We start from the raw sequence: 16,247 nt of genomic DNA, 5'->3' as shown, positions 1-16,247 counted from the left end.
AAATCAACCCTCTGCTGGCAGCACCATTAGTCTTCATGACATTTGGAGCCTGAAATTAAGTTTTCCGATATCAGCACATTTTTGTATCAGTGTGAATACAGTGATGCAGAGATTTGCTAATGCAAACGGACTGTTACAGAGGAAAAGATAACTGCAGCATACAGTCATTCCATTTCAAGACCAATATCACAATGGACTCTCTCATTAAGCCTTTAAAGGGCAAAAATCCCTGAGACAAAAATCCCATCTATTTTCCTCCCACCATGACAAGTCAGAGTCTTACCACAGACAGGATCTTCACAAGACTTAAGAGCAGAATACTTGTCTTCATCAAAGCCTTTACTTCCCTCAGCTCCGTTTTACTGATATATATACACTGTAATTCAGGAAGTGCCCTCCTCATAAAAGATTTCCTGTATATGCAAATATATAGGATCACAAACACTTGTGCACATCCTTAGCAAACAGTTCTTGTCACTTCCTGAGAAAGTGACTTTCCTTCTGTCTAGTCCTGCTATTTTATTTTAGCATTTCCTCCAAATCCTGGTCTCTGCCCTTCTGCCTGCCTTTTTTTTTTTTTCCCACTATCACTACGGACGACTGTAGTTCAATAAAATTCCTTTTCTCTGATCTAGCCCCAAGGACAAGAACATCACTGACATCTTGAATATCGCAATTACTGTTGTTTAGTACTTGATTTACATATTCCGTTATTTTTCCTGAGTGACAACTCCTTTATTCTAACTTATAAGTAAACTAAATTCCAGCTATAATGGCAAGAACTGACCAGTGTATACAATCAAAAAGTTACTTTTTTCTATTGATATATAAGGGATCAAATCCTTCTTTAATAGCCATAAAAATCTTGACAGTATTTTAAAAAAATTATTTGTATGCGAAACCATACTTACTGACTAATGGTGTTTTATTGGTTTTGGGTTTTTTTATTTTATTCTATTCTATTCTTATTTGAATTTCTATTGTTTACAACTAGAAAGTGTCACTCATTTGTTGCTTAGTTTCATATGCTTAAGGTACTTTTATCTTGTGCAGTACAGTACCTCACACAGTGGACCTTATCCATGATCAAAGCCTTTTGTACCTGGCCAATACAAAGTTAGTAAATATGAATATTCAATAATGTCAACAATGCTTTTAGTTGTTACCTAGGTCTGTGTGCCATAAGAACCAAAAAAAGTGCTGAAATTCTCCAAAGTACACTGAACTGATAATATCTGGAGGCTAATAAAAAAAACTCCAAAGAATGAGGAATCTCACAAATATGGATAGGTATGAGAATTCTCCAAGGGAGAATTAATGAAAAAGACTTTCTAAATAGCAAACAAACTCTGCCCTAACATCAGGAGACGTTCTAAGGGAGCAGGGGGTGCTTCACATTTGTCCGATCCACCCCTGCAAGCAGGATACAAGGGGAGTGTGGTATAACCTTTAAGTACTCTCGAGGCATCAAGTCTTGCTTTGAGTCCACCTTGCTTGTGCTACCAGCACCCCAAGGAGTATCTGTACACCTGGATGAATAAATCTACCTTTCTACTGTGAGCTACATAGGCACAAGCCCCTTCAGAAACAGGAGAGCTATGATAGCTTAGGCAGTGCCACACTAGTTGTGCTGAGAGCCTGAGGTGTACTAGCTCAAACGATGCAGCATACACATACTATGCGTAACTACCTAGACACAGCATCCAGAGTAGCGCAAAAAGTAGAGCAAATTCATTGTGATCCACACTCAGACATGTGTGATGTCAGAAAAAACCCCTCATCTTTCCTTGCACATCTGAATTCCTTTGATAAAATGACCTCTGACAAACAGATGCTGTCTTAATACAGACAACAGTTATACTCACAGTATCAGTTGGTTTGTACATTCATGTCTCAGCAATGCAATGCTTTATAAAAGCGTCTACAAGAAAGTTTTCTAGAGGAATAATTCCATTTTCTGTACTCTGATTTCAGATCTAGCTCTCAGCATTTGAGAAAGACCAATAAAATCTGTCTAAAATACATTATTATGTATTACTTATGATCTACCTATGTTCTCATGATGCCATGACAGTCATAAAACAGTCATTTATTACTGTCTCTCTACTTACTAATTCTTAACAGGAAGATGGGAGAAATATGTAGCTAATCTTCCTTGTACTTTTTCTTCTGGTTTCTATTTCATTTCTCAGAATCAGTACATGCTCAGGTACCTGCTTTCTCATGTGTACCTATACATATCCAGATTACACAGAAACTGTTCACTAGAAAGGCATGTTGCCATACATATTTTGTTTACTGACAGCATAAAATGCTCAGCTACATTATATAAGCCTCAGAAGAGGTACAAAAGCCTTCTTTCAAAATGTCCTGTCAATATATTTCAATTCGCAACTCAAATTACTACTTACAGCTTTTTTATTTGTCTCTCAATTTGCTGTTGCCAAATGGGATAAGTCCTACTCCTCTCTCCCCTGCACAAGTTCCAGTGCTTATCAGTGGCTTTCACGAGCTAATTCTATTCAATTATGCTGAAAAAAAAAAATTCTATTACTTCTCTGCCTATTTAGACCCACTGAAGGATTTTACATGCTCTAAGGCTAAGAACAAAGCCAAGGAAAATGGAAGGGAGATTAGGACTTCCCAGCAACAGTGACAACCAGCTGTTGGATCAGTCCAGCCGAAACACATTCTGTGCTCCCACACAGGATGCCTCTGAACAAGTGCCTTCTCTCCCCAGAGAACCAGGCTTTACTAGGACATGAAAGGGGGACAATTCAAAAAGACTTCACACACTTTTTGATACAATATATTCGGTAAGTTTGTGGTCAGGGAAACAAGGAGCATACAGCTACATCAACTCAAGTCCTGTTAGAACAGCACTGAAAATATTATGTAATTATATTATTGCTAAACCTTACTGCTTAACTTTACACATGATATTGAGCTTCCCCTGTTTCTAACAGGCCATGTAATGAAGTGATGACTAGAATTGGCGAAATAGTGTAGTTTTTTGTAAATTTTTATAAATACACAGTGATTCTTCCATGAAAATGTTCACATTATTTTAATTAAATATTCTTTAAAAAGTGGTATCTCTTGTCACATATTATTAGATCCTACTGGAAGCAGTAATACTCAATTAAGCTTTGAAGTAATTAATGAAAAGAACGAATACGTACAGAAATACTGAATACAACATATTTGAGAACATGCCCTGGTTCAGCTTTCAAAAAAATTTTGACCAGTGGTCAGGCTGACAAATTATTTAAATTATACAATATTAAAATATTCTTAGATATCAGCTTCACAGATTATTCTTTTTTTCTTGTTTATCTTCTTCATGATCATCAGTCTGCTCTTGTTGGTTACTGTTATCTTCAACAAGTCTTTTAAGACGTGACAAATGGTGTAAAGCCCTAGATTAGGAAAAATGAAGACTTTAAACAGTGTATATATTACTATTTACATTTAACACAAAATGATGTTGATTTCTTACAGCTTAACAGTTTGAATGGTATTATATACAGTTTACATCTCTATGTAATGTTCCACTTATTCTGTTTTAGAGATTACAAAATATACTAAGATGTTTTTTTAAAAGATAAAACACTTTTTGGAACTGAAATTTTAAATACATCTTCTCAAATACAGGTCCTCACACAAACACAGTTTCTATTAAATTATTACGGAATGGGTATTTAACACAGGATGTTAAACACTGCAAAACATTATGCCATAAAACAGCATATCAATACTGAAAGTTACTGTATTTTTTTAAATTAAAAAAATCTTTTAATTTTTTACATTACAGTATAAAACTATACTGCAACACTGAGTTTTGTTGAAACAAGTGTTCTACATAATAAAACCCTATTTTCCATTCTGCCTTTTCTCAAACTTATTTCTTTAGTCACTTATAACTGTTCAGTAGGACTCTGCTGATTTCACTAATGAAATATGTTTTCTAGCAATTATTTTCTCCACGGTAGTAAAAAAAGTAAGAAAATATTTTGTCCCATATTACAAACTTCTCCAAGACTGATTATTTTAAAGTCCATTATTAATTAATTTGTCTATTTATTATTAGACAATATTAATTATTAGACTATCAAATTAATCTATTGATATAGACGAAACACACATGTTTATTTACAGAGTACATCTCCGCAACCATTCACTAGCTATTTCTCTGCTCCAGGCACTGCCATGTTTTTAATTATTCATGACTGGCTTATTCTTAACAGTTTCCAGATCACATGACAACTCTCTCAGCTAATTTATCATTCCTTTTCTGCACTTTCTGAAAACAGCAAAAAGTCAGAAAATCAATGGTCACTTACTTCTGAATAGAATTAGTAAGAGGGATTACCTCACTGTCACACAGTTTTAATTCAGCCTCTGCTTTTTCAGAAAGCTTAAAAAAAAACCAAAAAAATTGTTAACTGAGGAAAAGTAGCTCAATATGACAGAAAACATGGAATTTTTATAGCACATTGCATTGGCACGTATTGCCAACAACTTTATAGCATCATGAAGTAATTCAGGTTGGGAGGGACCTGAGGAAGTGGGCTCCTGCCCATGCTGCAGAGGCACCTGTGAGGTTACAGCAGGTTGCTCAGGGCTTTATCCAGCCAAATCTTGAAACCCCGCAAGGATGGAGGCTGCACAACCTCTCTTGAACAACTTGTTCCAGTGCTTGGCTGTCTTCAGGGTTAAAGAGTTTCTCCCAATGTCCAGTGTGAACCTCCTGTTTCAATTTACGCCTGTTTCTCATCCTTCCACCATGCACCACTATGAAGACCCTGGCTCCATCTTCTTGATACCCTCCTCATAGGTGCAGGAAGACTTCTGTTAGGTCCCCCAAAACTTCCTCTTCTCCAGCTTGAACAAGCCCAGTTCTCTCAGCTCCCCCCCATAAACAAGTGCTGTAGCCCCCAACCACCTAGGTGCCCCTCCACCAGCTTACTGATGTCTCTTCCTGAAGTGAGGAGCCTAAACCTGGATGCAGTATTATAGGTGTGGTCTAACAAGTGCTAGGGGATACAGAGGGACAATCAGTTCTCCTGATCCATTGGCTGTGCTCCCGGTCCATATAGCGCAGGCCCTGCTGTTCCTCCTTTGCTGCCAGGGCACACCGATGGCTCCTGTTCACCTTGTACCTACCAAGACCTCTTGGGCATTTTCAACAGGGCAGCTCCCTAGCCAGGCAGTCCCCAGCCTGTATCGCTGCGAGGGTTTTCTGCCTTCCCAGGTGCAAGGCCTTGCATTTGCCCCTGTTGAATTCCATGAGGTTCCTGTCAGCTCATTCCCCCAGCCTGCCTGATCCAGATATATATGGAGCATTTCATTCACTCCCGAGTATTGGACATAGGGTTTAAGAACTGTATGCAAGCAACATTATGAAAAAGGTAAAAAGAGATAATAAAGTCTATGAAATCATTTTGAAAAAAAGTGCCACAAAATACCAACTCACTGATGCCAAAGAAGGCAAGGATAGAGCGTTTGAGAATATCTGGCTCTTTAAAAATTTGGTACATGCCCCTGAAAGCCTAGAATTAACGGGGATATTATCAGAAGACAACTTTTTCCAGAACACAGCTATTGCTAGAGCAGCAGAGAGCCCAGGCTGCTCTCTTCGGGCAGGATTGCCTGAAATGTCGCCATCTCCTGGCTTACAAGTACTGCTTTCTGCAGCACCCCCGAGGCCACTGTCGAGTGACTGACCTGCCACACAGTGCCCCTGCAAACAGGAGAGGCTGCAGCGTAACGTAGCACAGAGCCTCTAAATTGCAAGAGCAGCAACAAGACACAGGGGGTTTAGGGCACAGCAGTCTTGAGCATATGCTCCTAATGCAAACTGGATTGCATCTGCTGGCAGTGCTCCTTCTAAGATGACTGGAAACCAAGTCTATAAAAGGACTAACAATTTTTCTCAGAAATGTACACAGCACATCCATTTTGACAAGATACAACACAAGGAAACTGACTACTCACTTTTTCAAACTCTTCCTTTTGCTCAGCAGTTTCATTCTGGCTTAAACTTCCCTGAATTGCTTGAAGTTTAAACAACATTAGCTTCAAAGCTTCAAGGGGCCTGTGATGATGACCTCCAGAAACAGTATTTTCCTAAACCAAAACCCAAAGAATTTGTTGATCTTGCAGTGTACTGCAGTGCACATAAAACAAAACAACCAACTGCTGAAGTTTCCCTGAAACAATTTAAAGGCAAATTTCTATGAGTGTTTCCCTCTACCTGTTCTTTAAAGATCTATTTATAAATTGTACACGTATGATGCTACACTGGTTCATCTTTATTTATGCCACTGTATGGTCAGTGAAGTCACTGTAAATACATACATTGTTAGGAAGACATGAAGTAACACAGAAAGGCCTCCCCTGGCTTGTGTAAAGTAATTTAAGAATATTAAGAATGTTGGTCCTTGTAATAACTATGACAGCAGTGCTGGAACATGTTTCAACATTTCACAACTGACAGAGCAAGTAAGCTTCCTTAATGGTAAACATAGATTTATTCATATAATTAGCATCTATATGATATCTGCTCATTCTATAATCAAAAAAGCAAATTAACTCAAGGTGACAAAAATCCGTGGATAATCTAGAAATACTTATGTCTAGAGATGTCTGATGATCTAGCAGAACCAAGAGAACGGGAAGCATGAAGGATGCAGTACGGTGAAGCACCATTCATCAGACAGAATAATTTGAATTACTCATGCACATCGTTAGGTTCTGTGTCAATTAACTCCTTAGGGAAAAAGAAGTATGTGCCACAGTGGAAGAACATAAAGGGTAATGCTCTGTTTACTACAAGATGGGAAAACAGAATCTTAGAGCAGTTAAGACAGAAGGACAATAGGGCAGAAAGTAAAGGAAACATACCAGTACATAAATTAATAGTATGCCTTTCAACTAGAGTACTGGGCTCAGTGCTCATCTCCCTAGCTGCGAAAAGGATAAAGGGCGCATACAATCAAAATGAAAGACTCAACAATATTAAGGCTGCCAAGAAAGTGATTAATATGTAAGAATGGGAATAAAGTAATGAATAATCAAAAGAGTAAATTCAATCCATGATCCAGTTCCACTGCAACAGCATAAATAATAAGAAATATATTACTTAACTTACCTCTTGAACTTGACTCATACCCAACAGTACATCAGCCAGGCTAGGAAATTAGTAGTATTTAATACATCAATAACAAAAAAAAAATTTCTTTCTTTACTTGAGGCAGGAAAACTATTATTTAAACAAAACATGGACTGTAAAAGTCAACCTATTCCTAAGCAAAGCATTTTATAGTTAGATGCTTTCTTAATCATAATTGTGACCAAGGGTTAGATTACAGGATTTAATAACCGTATGAATTCATCATGGTCAAATATGACTAAACTACTGCAGTTAGACTTTCTACTTTATATATTATAGAAGAAGAAAAACCAATTTACAGGTGTTCCCCCTTCTAATATTTACAAGTCTTACATATTTTGGGCACTCTCAGAAATACATACTCAATTTTACTGACCTTATTTTTGTCATTTAAACAGTCTTCCAAGAATTTATGTATGATATCTGCCTTGGGGAATGGTAGAGCATTCTCCATGTCCTCACAGCACACAGGTACTGGTGGTTTGCTAAACCAACATTAAACATGCAATGGAGAATAACAACAGGTTTATAAAGTAAAAGAATTGTTTTAGGACATAGTCATTGTGATGAAACCAGATATATTGCATCACTGCAACACCAAGGGGGCACTGAGTAGTCCTGTCAGCACTTTGGTGTATGTAAGAAAAACACGTAACTATTTTTTCCAGTTTTGCCAGTCTAATCAATACCTGGGTAGCCATAAAAATCAACAAAAAAGGCAAGGTAAGGACTTATTAGCTATAATTTATTACACATGGGTGTTTTTCTTATACCTGGTACTCCTCCATTAATATCCAACATCTAAAGAAAAATAGTTACCTTCTGCTTACTGACCTCTAATTCTTCCATGGTCTCTAAGGTATTTTAATTCAAAGCTAGTAGTCTCAGAGACAGATATTAATAAAGCCAGATTTCCAGTGATGTTCTATGTGGGTATTCTGGTGGCTAGCAGGAAGTTAGATTATTAGCCTCTCTCTCAACAAGAGCATGAATAGTACTGCTTCTATTATCACGTGCAGGAATGCTGCAGTTTGAGACTTTTACTTACCTGTTAAATATTGCTAAAACTAACCAATAGTTCAAAATTTTCTGAGGTAGAGGGAAACCAACAGACAGACAACACCAGAACCACATACACCTAACTTCTTAAAAACTGTAGGAAGCTGGAAGAAATTCTAGTATTGATTTTTAGCATTCTTTGATCCTGTGAAATAACCTTTCAGTTCCTCAACAACTGAAATTTCACTCCCAAGACTGCTCCCAAGGCCACACTGCTTTTTTTAAAAAACGGACTTCCCAATATTAACTTGTTTTTCATAAACTATTACTCAGACTAGTAAATCTGTCAATTTAAGTTCCATTAAATAATTTTTCTCTTGAAATAAATACTTATCTATCATTGATATACAGAGATATTATTAAAAGGCAACAATAAGTAATATTGACAGCACTCTTTGCAAGTCAATTAAGAAGGGAGAGCAGCGCACCAATGTCCTGACCTTCAAACATCAAACATTTAGCACTAGCAAGAAATCTAATAGTAAATCCTTTCTTTATGTACATGCCACAGCACCATTACTTATGATCTATATACAAAAGCAATTAAATACATTATGCATTTTCATGAACAAATTAGTCCAAAACACATGTTTACTTACAAAGCACCTGGAGCATTTTCCCATGATCTTTCTGCTCCTAGTATATCTGTTGTAGAAGGACTGCCATCGTTTTCCAGAGTATTTGACATATCTTTAATTGAACTCTCCAGACCTCTGTCAGCCTTCAAGGTAAGTAGCTCAAGCTGGTCTTCTAAAAAACAAGGACACAATGTGTCCAACCCTCTTCAAGGGCATTATTTCCACATTACTTTTATTGTTATGTAATACTCAAAATTACTACAGCTGAATTAGCACTGGAAATATTTTACAGAGAGTATAGCCCCAATACAACTCCATTGGTTATCTTGGTATGACAGTATGGCATGTAAATCATCAGTACCAAATGGGATCTGCAAGGTTCTAGCCAGTAGAGTATTTAAAGTAGTCAAGCATTTCTTTTCCTAACTTATGTGAAAGAAGTATTACATGCAGCATTCAAGATTATTTAATGTTTTTAATGTGGTTTCATGCTATAGACAATATAATGATTATTAATTCACAATATGATGTTAAATATTACTTATTAATAGTGTAAGTTCTTACGTTAGTTTTCTTATTATTTTGGACAGGTTTCTCTAATAGCTGCTTTTACAGACACCTGGGAGAGAAATCATGCAACATATATATGCAAGTCACATATACAATCACATACAGGACTCACATTTAAAAATAGGTTGAGACAAGCACTCAAAGTGACAGACACATTCTCATTTTTTTTTTTTTTTTATACCTAGCCTGTTCATGATTGGTAAAACATTCTGTGTGAAAAAAGATAACCCTGTATTTAAAGTTCATCATGCATACACATTAGAAAGGTATTTGCAGGCATTTGTATATCCAGGATTTTGTTGCTTTGAATTCACAACATAAACAACATTTTAATGTAGTTTTTACATATAACCTCTTGGAAAAAGGGAGAGATCAGTATTTATGCTTTGCATAACAAAGAAAAAATATTTTTCTTTTTAAATGAATAAACTTAGACAGAAGTGAAGGTGATTAACACTTCGAAATGTTAGTCTCTCATAGCAAAGCAAATTGTGCTGATATTTCATAGTACAAAGATGGTGCTTCACCATGGGAGGACCTCCCTGCTTCTGAAGAGCGATGGGCTGCTGCAAAGAGTAGCTACATGAGAGATTCCCAAGGAAAGTTTTTACATGAACTGAAGGCACTGGATAACCTAAATACATGGGTTACAAATATCTCCTGCTGACTGTGTAAAGCAGAGAAAAAGACTGCACAATAAATTATTTTTTTACCAATTTGACAGGTTCATTTACACTATGTCTAGGAATCTCTCTCCCCCAAGGTTACACTTCATGTAATTTAATTTAATGCTTGAAATTCTATTAAAATATTTATGGAGTTACTGTCATTATCTTGCAGTAAGGTACTAAATATGCCACTGTAATAAATACTTTGCTGTAAAAGGAATGCTTAAATATTGATTTATATATGAAAACTTTAACTTGGTCAACTACTAATAAGTGCTTTGAGTCATTTGTCAAAGATGGAAGTGAATAAATCTACTGTACAGTGCAGTCAGGCTAACATAGTTGGGGAGCATTGGTTTAAAAAAAATATACATGTCTTTATACACATACCCTCAAAATTAAAAAAAACAAATTATATGAAATATAGTTACCTCTGAACAGCTTTTTAGTGTGTCTCGAAAATGAGTTCTCAAATGGGAAGCATGCCTCTGGACTGTCATAGCTGCAACTTTCTTCTACTTTGTTATCATCTCTCAGATCCAGGCAACCCTTTTGTTCAAAAAAATTAGAACTGTCTTTATCTACAGAGTGTCTTTTTTTCAGGATCTCAAAAGCTTGTGAAGAGGAAGCTTTGCCTTGTATATTAAAATTTTGACCATCACTTTCTTTAGTTGAATCAGAAAAAAGGTTGTAACTCTTAAGCCAGACTGGGTAGTGAAAATTGGGAATACTACTTATCCCTGATACACTTAAGTCAGACTTCTGACTGGTAAGCCACCTTGGATAATTCTTAAAAGGAAAAGTGTTAGAGTTCTCTTCAAAAGACAAGGGTCTTGAACTTCCTTTAGAGGAGACAGAATTGTACCTATCAGGTGTACACACACTGCGTTTCTTTTTGCTGAAGTCTTTGTGTGGATTCTGGTGAGCAACAGCTTTGCCATTCTCCTGGAGACTGAAACCGCTTTCAGTATCAAGTGATGAGGTTTGGTAAGGGTAGAAAGATGTTTTAAGGGACCGTCTGTTCCACTCACTACTTTGATGCCTTGATTTAAAAGGAGTATGCTGGACAAAGGGCAGTGATCCATCTGCTGGAAATGCTAACAGATCATCCGTCGCAAGACTAATCAAGTCTGGGTCACACTCACTCTGCCTTCTAGAGGGTGAAGCAAGAGAACCCAATTCTACGCGCTGATTAAAATCATCCAATGCTGAAAAACAAAGATATTTTACATGAACTGCTAAACGTCAAGCTGTCATGGCTGGACACAAGCATACCAAAAGGAGACATTTGTAAGATCTAACATGAAGTAATAGTTTAAAGCTGAAATACATTCTTTACCGGGGGTAACTGAATTACAGTTCTTGCAAGAGTGGTTCAATTTCTAATCAGAATCTTGATAAAAACCTTACCAGTCAAAAGTTCCCCCTCCTTTCACAGTACACAACATTTACAGCTTTGAGTATTTTCTTTAATTTTTTATTTAAGAAAAACAAGAAATCAATGTTTTACAGTCCACTTTTAGTTTCACATTCAGAACTGTGTATTTTGCAGATACGTCCTTAGTATTTCAGTCCTAGTACTGACACTTCCTCCACACAGTAATGTTAGGGGTGACTTTCCCCATATTGAAACTGAGCACATTTACTAGAGAAAAAGATGGCTAAAAGCAATAGCTTGCAAGGCAAGTAGCCAGATAACGGGCCTATAGACCCATTTTGTGATTCTACAGAAACTTCCATGCTGCGTAAGAATTGACTTGACAGTTTTTCAGGGAAGAATTATAGCATTAAATCCTTTTTTTTACTGAAACTATGAAGCAATTTGATTCACAAAAATAGGTTTTCCTGAGCTAGTACCTGGAAGTTTTTTTTCCTCACTTTCACTGTAATATCAGTGAAATCTGATATTACTTAAATCTTTCAGTAAGTGAAATCTGTCTATTACAGACTATTGTAACACACAAAACATACATGCAGACTAGCTAACATGTGAACAGCGCTAATGAGACTTCTGCAAAGAACAGCAACAGAGAAATTTCAGAGTAAAATGTGAGGAGATGACATCCTTCATAGAACACTTTCACATTGTTAGTGATAACCAGAACGCTTATTTTTGTTTGGGAAATCAGTTAAACATAAGTAGAAGGTGGTTTGTATTAGAAAAATATAAACCAAAAGCTAAACACAGCTAAAAAACAGCTGTCTTGATAAGAGAAAGAAAGGAAAGGTGTGAAGCTAGAGGAAGGTTATAGGCTACCATGAATTAAAAAAATGCCCCAAAATAATGTAATATGCTACCATAACTGTCCATGCCAATGCAACCCAGGAAAGCATCCTTTTTCTGGTATGAAGTTTGCCTGTACTTAGGACTTTGTTATTTTAGATGTAATGGACAAAGCATTTGCAATATAAATTAGCTCAAGCACAGTTATCTACTCTAGATCTTCTCATAAAAGTTCATATAATCAATTAAGTATTTATTTATTCAAGCTAACTAATAATTACAAAAGCCAATTCAAACCCATATACGTTACCCAGTTGGGTTAGACTTCAGGCCCAAAACTACATTCCATAAAAATCAATGGATAAGAGGGAAATTTTGTTTTAAGACAAAGCAGCATTTAAGGGAACTCCTTCAATTAATTAGATTCTGATGTTACTTACTCTGGAAAGAAAACTAAGATTTTTTTCAGACTCAGGTTTAAGCAATGATTTACACTGTCTTTAGCATATATTCACATATAGAAAATACAATTTCTATTCCATACTCTGGAATTTATTATTGCATCTATGAGCATGGTCATGAATTCTCACCAATCTGCCAAGCATTTACAAAAAAGCATTACAGAGAATGACAAATATTGCTAGCCATGACCAAGCATCATTTGCTGTACCATGAAGACTTGCAAGCAGTTGCGCAGGGAATATTCCTTCAACAAAACACACCTGGTGTGAGACAAGGAGTTGCAATACCATTGGCAGTGAAGACAAAACAAAATGAACAGAACAGCAAACACCAAAACTTATTAAACAACATATTTGCAGAGACATACCATGTTTTTCTTTGGCATGATGCTTTGAAAACTTAACTTGTTTGGGAGTGCTTTGACATATGCAGATTTTTCCAGTGCTTATTTCTGAAGATGTGAGACTTAAATCAAAATCTTCAATATAAGCCTCCAAAGCCTCAGATGCAGAGCTGTAAAGCTTGTCCTTATAGAGAATCAAGCTGTTTGAGTATGGATTATTGCTGTCAATGCTACAGCTTGTTAAAAGAGAAGATACTGTTGAATCAGGAGAGCAGACACTGCCTTCTTTTATTGAGCTTGTCATGGTTTTTATCCAAGTTTCTGTTAGAATCTTCACTCATCTTTTTAATCAATCTAAATGGAAAAAGAAACAAAAATGCAAGTGACGATCTGCACTGATATGTCTTCTCATAAACTGTAACATATCTAGGATTTTTTACTTTGTTCTGTAATTCTTATTATTTTCCTAAAAATTACTATGTAGGTAGTCAACTTGCCGCTCTTCAAATAAGTTTGTCATACATATGTGCCACCCCTAGAAAAGTCAAAGGCAGAAAATAAAGGGTCTAGAAAAAAGATAACAGGGAAAACTTCTCGTATATTGAAACTTTAGTAGTGGAAAAAAGTATAACAAGAGCAAGAAAATCCAGCTCCTCGCTAGTTCCAGAGGAACCTCAGTATCCTGCTTTTGCAAGAACAGGATTTCACATAAGAGTTGCTGACACTTGTCACCAAACATACAATTCAGCAAGACACACAGAAGTATCATAACCTTAGATTTCAGAACCAGCACAAAAGAGTAGCACTCATGGACAAAAACAGAAGTAAAAGCAGCTTAGTATGAAAAACTAAACAACTCAATGTAACAAGAGTGGGAAGCCGTTACCCTTGCAGATATTTCTATATAACCAGAACGGGTACACACAGCAAAAGAATTTTACAAGCCACATGGGAGCACTTAGAATTGTCCTATCTATGCAATTTAGTCAGCCCAATCCAAGCTGCCTTTGTAACCCCACAAACTGTAAACTGACGAGTTGGAAGTGCAGGCTGGTTCCAAATGCTGTAATCAGGACGGTCAAGGTCACCGAAAGAAACCTAACAGTTCAGTTCATCCCTGTAGGTAAAATACCATTTGAAAAATCTGTTAAGGTGTTAAGGAAACAGGTGCTGTAATAAGGAACAAAGATTGATTACTTTGTTATATCCAATATCGCATGCGTACAAGGATCATCATGCAATAGCAGCGTAAGGATTTATATGAAAAAGGCACAGGGGGGGCCAGCCCTTCCAAGGCCGAAGTGGTTTTCCCCGGAAAGCCGGGCTAGACACCGGCCCGAGGGCTGCGCGACCGGCACGGAGACCTCCCGGGGTCCCATCCTCACACAACACCCCCAGGAGAGGCAGGGCGGGCCCGCACGGGCCGGTGAGGAAGACCCGGCCGTGGCGGGCACCCCCGGCCCCCTTTCCCTCACATGAAGCAGCTAGCGCGGGAAAAAAGAAGCGCCCAAAGCAGCACAGCCCCTCGGCAGCGCCGCCGTAGTCCCGACCCGCTCCCCAGCCCTGCCCGGGAGCCCCGGGCGTCCCCACCCCACAAGAGCCGCTCCTCCGGGGTTTGCCGCGCAGCGCTTTTGAAGGGACCGCACCTCTTTGCAAAATGGCGGCGCGCAGGCGCAGGGATGGCCGCGCGGCCCTGCGGGAGTTGTAGTCGAAGCCGGGTGCCCGGCGCAACCCTAGCCGTGACTACAGCTCCCGGCATGCCCCGCGCCGGCGCGGCGGGAAGGTGGGGCGGGGCTGGGCGAAGGTCTCTCCGCTCCGTGTCACGCCGCTGAGGTGAGTGCGGGTCGCCGTTGTCGCCTCCTCTCCCTCCTGCCCTGAGCCCCTGCTGATGGGGCAGCCTGCCCGCCGCTTCGCCCGGGGTGCCGCCTCCGTGAGAGAGCGGCGTGGAGGGGGGGCTGCCGGGTGGGTTGTCCGCCGCCCCTCGTCGGGGTGGGCGCCGCGCCTGAGGGCCGCCTCCGCGGGGGTGAGGGTCCCACCGGCCAGGCCTTGGGCTCCGCCGCGTTTTCGGTGGTCGGCTTCGCCTGTCAGCGTTCCCCGAGCGGGGTGCGGGGGCTGCGTGTGCTGGTGGGCCCGGCCAGCCCACCACCTCTCCGGGGGGGCCGCGAATTCGTGGCCGGCTGAGGACGTGTGCTCATCCGTTTACTTAACCCGGAAAAGAAACATGTATAGTTTATATATGTGTTTGATAAATAGCCCTCAGCGGGCACCACTCCTTCAGGGGCGCAAACTGAGCACCTGGCTACATTCCACAGGATGCCATTGAAGTAGCTCTGGAAAAGTCTGTGCAACCTGTTACGCGAGACAGCCCCGTAAAGGTTTAAGTATGACGTTAACTTTGTGTGAGAGACTAGTCCAGAAGTGTTCAATGCTACTGGCCTGAGAACCGCAGTTGATCTTCTTATGAGAAGGAGCTACAAGAGAGATACTGCACGCATTGGGCGGGAAAAAAGGGTGGGGAGGTAGGGAGCTCCAGCATACAGGAGATGCCAGCATTGGGGAGGGCTGGGTTGGACTGGAAAGGGCTGGGTGGAGGATGTCTTGGTAAGGGTGGCTTCTGCAGCCTTGCTGCTGCACTGTTGCTAGAGCCAGGCCTCTCACTTGCCAAAGAGTTTGCACAATAGCTCAGCCTATAATGATTGTTGCATAAAGCTGTGATGTAAGAAAAATCTCTCTTCAATTGTTTGAGCCTCATGTGTTTTAACTATACAAGTTGGCTACTAGTCCAATGACTTCAGCAAATCATGGCAGAATCAGAATCTCGGGTGATAAACTGTATAAGGAGGGGAGGTTTTAATGTGGAGTAATGATGGATTTAACATGGAGTGAATGGTGGTTCTCGCTAGATGCTGTATTTCATTCTCAAGATCCACACCAACGGCTACTTCTCAGTAGCCCAGACTGGAAGTCAGTTAGAGAATTTTGTTTAAATAATGACTGTCTTTTTTTGTGAAATTGGATATGATGAAGAATAAGTTCATTTGATAGAAATACTCAGTTAATGTATACTAAAGCCTGTGGAAAGAATACAGGAGTGAGCCCCATGTTTTTTGCTCTTTAAGGAGTGCTTTTATCCTGTACCAGTAAATTGCTTTTAAATCTTTACAGATAA

General features: G+C 39.0%; 1 protein-coding gene across 1 annotated transcript; it reads right to left on the bottom strand.

Annotated features, from left to right (window-relative positions):
* Window positions 1–3,057: 3,057 nt before the first annotated feature.
* Window positions 3,058–14,499, bottom strand: CZH18orf54 (chromosome Z C18orf54 homolog). The gene is made up of 8 exons (XM_050913287.1): window positions 14,276–14,499; window positions 13,103–13,432; window positions 10,481–11,257; window positions 8,833–8,983; window positions 7,551–7,659; window positions 5,998–6,129; window positions 4,344–4,417; window positions 3,058–3,419 (listed from the first exon to the last, which is right to left on the bottom strand). The coding sequence occupies exons 2-8, from the start codon at window positions 13,380–13,382 to the stop codon at window positions 3,308–3,310; spliced, it is 1,635 nt and encodes a 544-aa protein (XP_050769244.1). The 5' UTR covers window positions 13,383–13,432; window positions 14,276–14,499; the 3' UTR covers window positions 3,058–3,307.
* Window positions 14,500–16,247: the final 1,748 nt, after the last annotated feature.

The sequence above is a fragment of the Gymnogyps californianus genome, chromosome Z, assembly GCF_018139145.2.
Source record: "Gymnogyps californianus isolate 813 chromosome Z, ASM1813914v2, whole genome shotgun sequence".
NCBI classification, from domain to species: Eukaryota; Metazoa; Chordata; class Aves; order Accipitriformes; family Cathartidae; genus Gymnogyps; species Gymnogyps californianus.
This window is presented reverse-complemented; position numbering and strand designations above follow the sequence as displayed.

Coding starts and splice junctions, on each gene's coding strand:
- CZH18orf54 (XM_050913287.1), bottom strand. CDS start 13,382: ATGACAAGCTCAATAAAAGAAGGCAGTGTCTGCTCTCCTGATTCAACA. Junction 6,130..7,550: donor GTTTAAATGACAAAAATAAG/GTCAGTAAAATT, acceptor GTTTTGGTTTAG/GAAAATACTGTTTCTGGAGG. Junction 3,420..4,343: donor CTTACTAATTCTATTCAGAA/GTAAGTGACCAT, acceptor TTCCTAATCTAG/GGCTTTACACCATTTGTCAC.